Source organism: Panulirus ornatus, chromosome 19 (assembly GCF_036320965.1).
Source record: "Panulirus ornatus isolate Po-2019 chromosome 19, ASM3632096v1, whole genome shotgun sequence".
In the NCBI taxonomy this organism is placed as follows: Eukaryota; Metazoa; Arthropoda; class Malacostraca; order Decapoda; family Palinuridae; genus Panulirus; species Panulirus ornatus.
In genome coordinates this window covers 7294706-7305424 of record NC_092242.1, presented here as the reverse complement: position 1 = coordinate 7305424, position 10719 = coordinate 7294706, and the positions used below count along the sequence as shown (strand labels likewise).

Genomic DNA, 10719 nt, shown 5'->3' with positions numbered 1-10719 from the left:
ATGAGAAGTGAATGCGCATGGCGGCTGTCACTTGTCATTCCGGATCTTGGGTGTTCCTAGAAGCTGTGACGGATCCTTGTTTTTCTCATTTAGGTCTATAGTTCTAGGTAAGAAGAAAGCTTACACTCATTTCAGGAATCTTTACACAGGAAACAATATCAGAAGACGTAAATGTGTAATTTTTTCCTCGGTCGAAGCCCTGTATTTGTTGGTGAAGTACCGGCAGTGAAGGAGAGTTTCACGTCTTGTGCCTCCTGTCAAATCTTGAATGAAATTGTGAGGTATTTTTCATATATGTAATAATTCGGTGGTTGATACCGTTAGGGAAACGCTGAACACGCTGGTTAGTGTCAAGTAAGTTATTTTGGAATAATGCAAAGTCAGGTCATACTACCTGACATGGATTATTGGATTGTACATGAAGCTGCAGTACAGGGAGTGTCCTGTGGGGAAGGATCACGAACATTAAGGTGGGAAGGCTATGATAGGTGGCTACTTGGTTAGGATTCGAGGGAATTCGAGTATTTAAGCTATCTTTAGTGAAATTGAAGGGTGTAAGTATTTTATTTTTGTCTTATTATATTTTTTGGTTTTCTTACCCTATAGGAAGAATGTAGGATTAAGTTCTAGTGTGAGGGATAATTTTTTTTTTCACTTTATTGCATTTTGTTAATCGTGATATCATCAGGTTTTTTATTGAATGTTGTAGTAAAATTCCACTTTAAGGGCACCACACAAATGATTATGATTTTGTGAGAAATTCATATTAACGACTACCATATACTTTGTACAAGTGATTTAGATTGGGGAACATGATTTAGAGTGTTACTCTGTATACTTTGGTAATGGAAGCGGATTGGCTGTAATGATTTGGGAAAATGTGAATTGAAGAGAAATGCTTCTGGAAAACAACGGAATCTGTGAACTACCAAAATATCTGAATTTACTTATTACCGTTTCGGACATCCAGCATATTTTGTTAGGTTTGGTAATTTTACAGTTACTCCAATATGAAAAATATGAAAGTTGTTTGTATTGTTTCCCACATTTTTGTTTCTTGTGTTTGCCTTCTCCAACTCGTTGCAACCAACATGGTATGGCAGAAGGAAGCAGATCAAAGTGACTGGTAAATTTCAATTATGTTATGGAATATAAAGATATATGATTCTTTGCCCTTAGGTAAAGAAAGTTGAGGTTTCCGTACCCAGATTCTGATTAGTTAAGCAGGTGCTTGATCGACTTTATCTCATTTTACTTCATTGTTTTGTAGAGAAAAAAATAATGCTTCTTATCATACACCCCATTTTATATTTCTACTCAGTTTGAGTCAAATGATATGTATTTTATCCAAGTTTATAAGGTATATCTTTAGTTCACCTAATTTTTATCATACTAGAATTTCTTAAGGAATGTTAGATGGTAGTACTTTTACTTTTGGAATACCACAGAAATGTACTGTGGATTTGGAAGAAGTGTGTATCAGATGACTGTTTACATTTATTATAAATGATATAGACTAGTTTTGCATGATGAGGATTATTATTCTTATTTTCAGTAACTAATGTGGTAGAGAAGAGTTGTGAAAATCTGAGAAAATGCAGGGTAATCACTGTAATGTTAACTCAGATGATGTCATTGATCGTGGCTAATGGATCTTGGCCCATTTTTATTATGCTTTTATCATTGAGCAGTGATGGTTGATCACTTTTTTGATGACGAACTCAACTTTGTTATGGAGACATATTTTGTGTCAGAAAATCCACAAATATATGAAATCATCAACAGATGCAGTATGACAAAACCCAGAAATATAATGAAATATACCAAAATATACCAGAATAATACGATGTATACTATCCAAATTGCTGAGAGTCCATATATATATATCATATTATATATTATACTTTGTCGCTGTCTCCCACGTCAGCGAGGTAGCGCAAGGAAATAGATGAAAGAATGACCCAGCCCACCCACATACACATGTATATACATACACGTCCACACACACATGTACATACCTATACATCTCAACCTATACATATATATATACACACAGACATATACATACATACACATGTACATAATTCATACTGTCTGCCCTTATTCATTCCTGTCGCCACCCCGCCACACATGAAATGACAGCCTCTTCCCCCCACATGTGTGCGAGGTAGCACTCAATCGTTCACACTCAGTCTCCAGCTGTCATGTATAATGCACCGAAACCACAGCTCCCTTTCCACGCCCTACAAAACTTTCCATGGTTTACCCCAGACACTTCACATGCCCTGGTTCAATCCATTGACAGCACGTCGACCCTGGTATACCACATTGTTCCAATTTACTCTATTCCTTGCACACCTTTCACCCTCCCGCATGTTCAGGCCCCGATCACTCAAAATCTTTTTCACTCCATCTTTCCACCTCCAATGTGGTCTCCCACTTCTTGTTCCCTCCACCTCTGACACATATATCCTCTTTGTCACTCTTTCCTCACTCATTCTCTCCATGTGACCAAACCATTTCAAAACACCCTCTTCTGCTCTCTCAACCACACTCTTTCTATTACCACACATATCTCTTACCCTTTCATTACTTACTCGACCAAACCGCCTCACACCACATATTGTACTCAAGCATCTCATTTCCAGCACATCCACCCTCCTGCGCACAGCCCTATACATATCCCACGCCTTGCAACCATACAACATTGTTGGAACCACTATTCCTTCAAACATACCCATTTTTGCTTTCCGAGATAATGTTCTCAACTTCCAAACATTCTTCAAGGCTCCCAGGATTTTCGCCCCCTCCCCCACCCTATGATTCACTTCCGCTTCCATGGTTCCATCCGCTGCCAGATCCACTCCCAGATATCTAAAACACTTTACATCCTCCAGTTTTTCTCCATAATCGTTGTTTCCTGCATCACCGAGGTAGCGCCAGGAAATGGATGAAGAATGGCCCATCCACTCACATTCACATATGTGTAAATGCCCAGATGTAGACATATACATACATATACATATCAACATATACATACACATATGCAGACATTACACTCATACACATGTACATATTCATACTTGCTTCCCTTCATCCATTCCTGTCGCCTCTCCACCCCACAGGAAAACAGCATTGCCATCCCCTTCTTCAGCGAGGTATTGCCAGGAAAACAGACATAAAGCCCACATTCATTCACGCTCAGTCTCTAGCTGTCATATGTAATTCACCGAAACCACAGTTCCCTATCCACATCCAGACCCCCACAGACCTTTCCATGGTTTACCCCAGACACTTTACATGTTCTGGTTCAGTCCATTGACAGCACATCGACTCCAGTGTACCACATTGTTCCCATTCACTTTATGCCTTGCACATCTCTCACCTTCCTGTATGTTCAGGCCCCGATCGCTCAAAATCTTTTTCACTCCATCCTTCCACCTCCAGATTGGTCTCCTGCTTCTCCCTGTTCCCTCCACCTCTGACACATATATCCTCTTTGTCAATCTTTCCTCACTCATTCTCTCCATATGTCCAAACCATTTCAAACACACCCTCTTCTGCTCTCTCAACCATACTCTTTTTATTTCCACACATCTCTCTTACCCTTACAACACTTACTCAATCAAACAACCTCACACCACATATTGTCCTCAAACATCTCATTCCCAACACATCCACCCTCTTCTGTACGGCCCTACCTATAGGCCATGCCTCACAACCATGAAACATTGTTAGAACTACTGTTCCTTCAAACATACTTGTTTTTGCTCCGAGATAAAGTTCTCTCCTTCCATGCATTCTTCAACGCTTCCAGAACCTTCACCCCTCTCCTCCACCCTATGATTCACTTCTGCTTCCATGGTTCCATCTGCTGCTAAGTCCACTGCCAGATATCTAAAAGACTTCTTTGAATTTTACTCCATTCAGACTTACATCCCAATTAACTTGTCCCTCAACCCTACTGAACCTGATAACCTTCCAATTATTCACATTTTTTCTCAAGTTTCACCTTTCATACACTTTTTCAGACTCAGTCACCAACTTCTACAGTTTCTTCCTTGAATCAGCCACCAGAGCTTTATCAATGGTGAACAACAAATGACTCACTTCCCAGGCCCTCTCATCCCCAGTATACTGCATATTCACCCCGCTACCCAAAATTCGTGCATTTACCTCCCTAACTACCCCATATATATTGAGCTGGTTAAATAGAATTTAATATATAAAAAGAAAAACATTTCACTCCTTTGTTTTCACCAGAAGTCTCCCTAAAAACTAAACTATTGCTTGAATACCAAAATAGTGATTTTTAAAAAACTATATCTCCTATGAAGTGAAAGAATATTATATACAAACAATAAAACAACAGAGGAACAAGCATTGTAGGCCTCAATCTACTTTGGGAGAAAATGTGATATACAAGAAAGTTTAGTGGTTTCTGAGTCAGTATTTTTCGCATGTGCTGCACCAAGTAACTTAGGAATACTTATTCTTTGGAAGTTCCAGTTTATAAAACTTATGTGTCAGGCAGAAAGATACCATGGTACACAAATTGTTTGCAAACTAATGAGCTCCTTAGCATATATTTTTTGGACTATTTGACTCATGGCAGAGCATCAAGCAATGCAAATCTCTCTTTAGTGCTGGTCATGGATGATGGGCTATCTACAAAACTGAATCATTCACACTGGTTATGAGTTTGGGTGTGTGGAATGTATATATTTGCTAGTAATATCTTATTACATTATGTGGGCAAACATTTTTTATTTAGAGAGGGGTCCTTATAGCTAATGTCACAAGAATCTCCCATTATTTTCTCTTGACAGAACTAGCAATGGCAGTAAATGTATTTTCCACAAGTGCAACCACAGAGAACTTGAGTCGACATGACATGCTCAACTGGGTCAATGATTGCCTCCAGTCTTCATATACTAAGGTGGAAGAGTTATGTACTGGTGCAGCATATTGCCAGTTTATGGACATGCTCTTTCCAGGTAAGTTTTTTCCTTTACTTAGCCTTTCTTTTTAAAGATGTGTTTACAGACTGTTGGGCTCAGTCTCTAAAACATCAGTCTGTGTTATATAATCTTTAAAACTTGTATACTGTATACTTAATGCATATACAGGATTCTCTCTGCTTTTTCCTTGTATCTGTAACGTATTTGCAGTAGGAGTATTTCTTCAAATCTTTTTTACTTTCTTCTTTATTTCCATTTATACCTTTAGGTCAACCCAACACTTGCTGTTTTGAAGTTCTTTATATTAATTCATCATATCTCTTTTGAACCATATTTTGTCATGTCTCCCTTCTTCCATCTTTCTTGTACGGTGGGAATTCCTCTCGAGGAAACCTGTCCTTGTACTTTAAGTTGACCATACTTTTCGTTCACTCTTTTTGCATTTTTTGTGGACTGTTTTCAGCAGAGTAATGAGCCTCCTCAAAGTAGGGTGATGGGTCTAGTGCTTCATGTACTTGAAGACAGTTTTCATGCTGACTAGAAAGTAATTCATCTTTTTGACAGTCCTGATATGACATTTTGGGGATAAGTGTTGTACTGTGTCAACCTTAAAGCTTCATGCCCATTAAGACTCAGAGGAGATGAAATTGTGATATCTATGTAAGGTAAGCAGTTTTTATGGGAACATGAATTAGGTATTGGAATTCCTTATTTAGAATTTAGGACATTAATACAGAGTAGGGTTTTTTTCATTGGTGAATACTGCAGTGACATAGCAGTTTTCATGGAGCATTGTGAGAATCAAATTGATATATTCCTTATCATCAATTAAGTTTTTCTGTGTGAGAGATATATATAAATAGTTAACAGTATAGGTTGACTTTCAAAAATTCAGGATGTTTAGAACCTAAGCACTGCCAGATTTCTGATCAGCTGCTTTACCATACATCTGGCTCAAGCAGTTGTCATCTTGATAACATTTCAGGATTTGCTGAATATATATTCCTCCTCACCCCTCCCTAAAAAAATACGTGTAGCAGTTTAACACCTTTGCACATTAGTCATAGCACATAAATGTCAGTTGGGTTGTAATGGCATTCAGGCACTAATCATGCCTCATACATGTCCAGTTTAGGGTGAAAAAAGCTGAAAAGTGGCTTTTTAAGTTATTAATACCATTAACAAAGTTGTCTTCTGAAACGTGTTACTTAAGTCTTTGATTAATGATGTGGGAAGTAATCACAGAATCCCCTCGATTTTCTGCTAATCAGTTGAGTGCTCTTTATGTATCACTTTGCCCAGACTTAATAACATAAAATTGATTTAGTGCGTCTCCTTACTAAATAGTGTGAGGCAAGTCCAGACGTCATTAGCAGCTGATGAGTGATTTACCCACTTCACCACTAAGTGAAATGCCAGAACACTGTTAGAGTAGTGGATGGAACAAGCCAAGCAATGACACTGCAAGTGCTGACAACATACAAAAGTTTAAAAAGTTTTATGTCAGCAAATTTCAAGAAAAAGGCTCCAACAATGTAGAACTCCCTCCCCACACTTCACAAAAAGGTAAATTGAGGCAGCTACACACAGACAGTGAGACAGACTGACATAAATAAGATGGACAGATGGACAAAGAAAGAGACACTGCTTATTGTAAACCAAGTAATACCTAAAATCTGTTTTAAGAAATGATAAGAACATAGTTCTTATTGATCTTCATAAAAGTTTAATTTTGACTAATGAGCAATTTACATTTGAAAAAAAGTGCTTTATATGATGGAAATTGATCCAGCCAGTATATATATATATATACATGTATATATACAAACATACATACAAAAGTCATCTATGAGGGGCAGGAGTGGGGGGGCTAGAAACCCATCCCTTATATTTCACCTTTTAAGTTTTAAGAGAAGAAAGAGCTAACCAAGGAGTACTTATCCTCCTTGAGGCTTAGGCTGGGATGTCTGGGTTTGAGAGGTATGTGAAATGAGAGAGTCATGCCAGGTGGTTATTTTGACGTGAAATGCGGGAAGGCAGTTTGAGTGGATGGTATTTGCAATTAGATTTCTTAAAAAGGGGTATGACTGAGTCGTAGATTTTCAGTTTATGTATGGATCATGTTGAGGAGCAAGAAGATCAGTGGAATGCTTGTGTAGTGCCACTGTTTAAGTTTAAATTAACAGAGGTATAAGTCTGTTGAGTGTACCTGATAAGATATATCGAAGAGCAATGATTGAGAGGGTTGTACCATGCCCCGAGTATCAGATTGAAGAGGGACAATGTGATTTCAGGGTTGGTAGATGATGTGTTGATCAAGTGTTTGGATTCCAGTATGTTGTGTGGTAGAAACGCTTAGAGAAACAATTTTTTATCTGGTAGTTATGAATCTGGAGCATGCATCTAATAGTGCTGTTAGAGATGATTAGTGGAAGGTGTTATGAATATATGGTGTATGAGGAAAGATATTATAAGCAGTGAGGAGTTTTATCATTAGAATCAGGCATTTTTGTGTTACAGAGTTTTACACCTCTGTTTCCCTGTCTCTTAAGCTTTTATGTATGTATCTTGTCTTTCTTCTATGTAAGTAAAGAGAAGGTTGAGTGGCTCAAGGTGAAGGTGTCTGTCTCACTATGGCTGTTCAATCTATTATGGATGGTTAGAGAAGTGATATAAGGGTATGGGGAGAGGGGTTGGTCTACCGTCCATCAGGGTTGGGGATGGTTGGGAGATGGGTCAGGTATTGTTTACTGGTGACACAGTGTTGATGGCAGATTTATGTGAGAAACTGCAGAAATTGGTTTCTGTAGCTCCCTGTTTGTCCTGTGCAAGGTAGGAGTTTTACACTTGTGGGGCCCCAGCTCTTGAACATTCTCAGTCGTACGTCTTCTTAAACTTCTGTATGCTGTCCTGATTAACCATGTTCTCAGTCATGTTTGGAGTGTGTGTAAAAATTGAGAGTGTGAATAAATGCAATGATATTAGGTGTAGCAGTGTAGAGAGACAGGTTAGGTGGGATGTGTGTTTGAATGGAGAAAACTTGGAGAGGACATTACTATAAATGGAACCATAGAAGCTGAAGTGAGTCATGGGGGGTGAGATGGGTGGAAGTCCTGGAAGCTTGAGGAATGTGTGGAAAGAGAGTTAACCATCTGTGACGTCGAAACTGGACTTCTTTGAAGGTACAGTAGTCCCGACATTGCTGTGTGGATACCAGGCTCAGGATGTAGACGAGAATTTATGTAAGAGAGAGAATATGCTGGAAATTCAATGTTTGAGTAAAGTTTATGGTGTAAGGAGGGTTGGTCGAGTGAGAAATAATAAGAGAGGTGTGATAATAAGAAGAGTATGGACTAGAGAGCTGAAGAGGTGATAAAGTAGTTTGGACATACAGAAAGAATGAGTGTAGAGAGGTTGACAGAAAGGATATCATACAGAAAGAATGAGTGTAGAGAGGTTGACAGAAAGGATGTATGTGTCATTAGTGAAGGGAACAACAGAAAAGGAAGACTGAATTGGAAATGGAAGTTAGGGTGACAAAGGTTGTGAGTACTCAAGGCTTAAACATACAGGAAGGTCTAAGATGTGCATGGGATTGAATGATGTGGTTTATGATGGGGCAGCGTGCTGTCAATGAATTGAATCATAGCTGACAAAGCAGTTGAAGGAAACCAGTGAAAGGTATGTGGGGCCTGGTTGTGGATAGGGTGTGTGGTTTCATTGCATTACAAATGACAGCTAGAAAATGATTTTTTGAGAATGAGGTCTCATCTTCATATGTTCCTGGCACTACCATGCTAACATGGGAAATGGCAAGCAAGTATGAAAAAAAGAGTGAAATTAGTAGTATAACTCATGTTCTGTATATTGCAGGTTCCATTGTCTTGAAGAAAGTTAAATTTAATACAAATTTGGAGCATGAGTATATCAACAACTTCAAGATATTGCAGTATGCCTTCAAAAAACTGCAAGTAGATAAGGCAGGTAGATTTGTAATATGTATTTACATAGAATACTTAGGATTAAGATTATGTTTTTCTAATATGATTTTCAAAAGCTTTTTGAAAATACTGTAGTGAATACCTGTATTATCTCAGTTGGTCATAGTTGCCCATTATAGCACCACCATGAGAGGAATTAAAGGATATTTAAAACAGGTAGACCCATCAACCTCGCATTACCTTGTCAAATATTCATCATCTGGCAGTCTACCATCAGTCCATTATTCTTCCATTGCACATGAATTAAAAGTATGGGAGGTGGAAAGAGTGGACTGAATTGTGGGGTTACGTAATCAGTTTCTTAAGTTATAAGTGCTTCACAACCATTTTTGAGTTGGGAATGGAAATACTCTCATTATCTTTGGTATTATTAATTGGATTTTGAAGACTTCTCATACCTTTCCTAATATGCATTATTGTGCTGAGATGGTATTGAATAAGCAGTATGGACAAATGTAGGAAAAACATTTCTTGCCAGAATTTGCTTCTGCTTTATCTGCTTTACGGATATACTTTTAGAATCATAGAACAAGGTCATTGTTCGCAATCATTACACGATGATAATCATCATCCTACTTACGTACTACAGACTTATACCTTTTCAAGGTTCTTTTCTGATAAAGGAAGACTTTTCTGACAAGACTCTAAGCAAGATAAGTTTTCCATTCAGGTAAGGAGAGTAGCCTTCACTTGTGTTGAATATTAATGTTGACTTAATTTTTGAAAGGAATGTATGGGCTATACGGACACTGTGTCGTTGATATGATTTGAGGTATTTTCTCACTTTTGATTCTGTTGTATGACTTACCTTTTCTTTTAATTGCAGAGTTATGAATCTTTTTGATAGTAATGCATTGATCTTCATTTAAAGTTGAAAGATGTTACTGACTCGAGAACCAATGAAGGTGTCCATGTGTATGCTGAAAACTAAGGTTTTTATGTCTTTATCCAAAGGAGGGAGAATAATTAGTTTTTGTAATGTTTTGATTTTTCTTACCAGCAGTCAATAGCATAGCACATTCCTTCAGTGTTAGGACAGTTGACTTGAAACAGGATGCTGTGAATCTTAGTTGAGTAAACCATTACCCTTTTTTTATTTTTTTTCTATTTAGGTCTTAAAAAGATCAAACATAACAACTCCATCATTTGTAGCCCCATTATTTCTCTACATTGAAAATGTACCCTCCTACAAGTTGGTGGATAGTCAGGTACTCATTTTATGGTTCACTTCTGTTCCTAGGTTTACTTCCTTCATCTCTTGCGGACCAGTCTGTCTCCCATACTAAACTTCATTACCTTACTTTTATTTTTGTTATCTCCCAACTTTCTCTGTTCACACACACACACTCAAATACCAGCTGCTGTAGGTGTTATAATGATGGGTAGATACCTATTTCTTTACTATCCTGTAGCTGCGACAAATAAGATTGACCCCAGGACACCAGTACTCTTCACCAGCTTATAAGCTTAACATGGACCATCAAGTTTTCTATTATCTGCCCTTCCCATACACTCCATATTAACTATATAGCAACAACTTCTGCTACTGATAAAGCCTGTAGTTCTCTTTCTTCCCCAAACCCTACCTTGGATGCTATAACGTCTTGTGACTCCCCGAACATAACTCATACTAACCCCATTCCCATTTCTATGCACTCTTTATATTTCAGAAAAAAGATTCTTACCACTTGGTTGATAAACAAGGCATGTAGACTAGATGGCATCCCTCCTTACATTTTAAAGAATTGCCTCCCAGA

The 10719-nt window shown here is 38.0% G+C and overlaps 1 protein-coding gene across 3 annotated transcripts in view; it reads left to right on the top strand.

Moving 5' to 3' along the window:
* Window positions 1–18: 18 nt before the first annotated feature.
* LOC139755361 (microtubule-associated protein RP/EB family member 1-like) overlaps window positions 19–10719 on the top strand; it is a 38283-nt gene continuing 27582 nt past the window's right edge. For 2 of the 3 annotated variants that reach the window (XM_071673541.1, XM_071673539.1), the window contains exons 1-3: window positions 19–107; window positions 4830–4997; window positions 8835–8941. In XM_071673541.1, coding sequence (XP_071529642.1) covers window positions 4838–4997; window positions 8835–8941 — 267 coding nt within the window. In that variant the 5' untranslated portion in view covers window positions 19–107; window positions 4830–4837. Of the gene's footprint in view, window positions 108–261; window positions 282–4829; window positions 4998–8834; window positions 8942–10719 lie in introns of those variants that run through there. The other variant, XM_071673540.1, reaches the window with a different exon arrangement.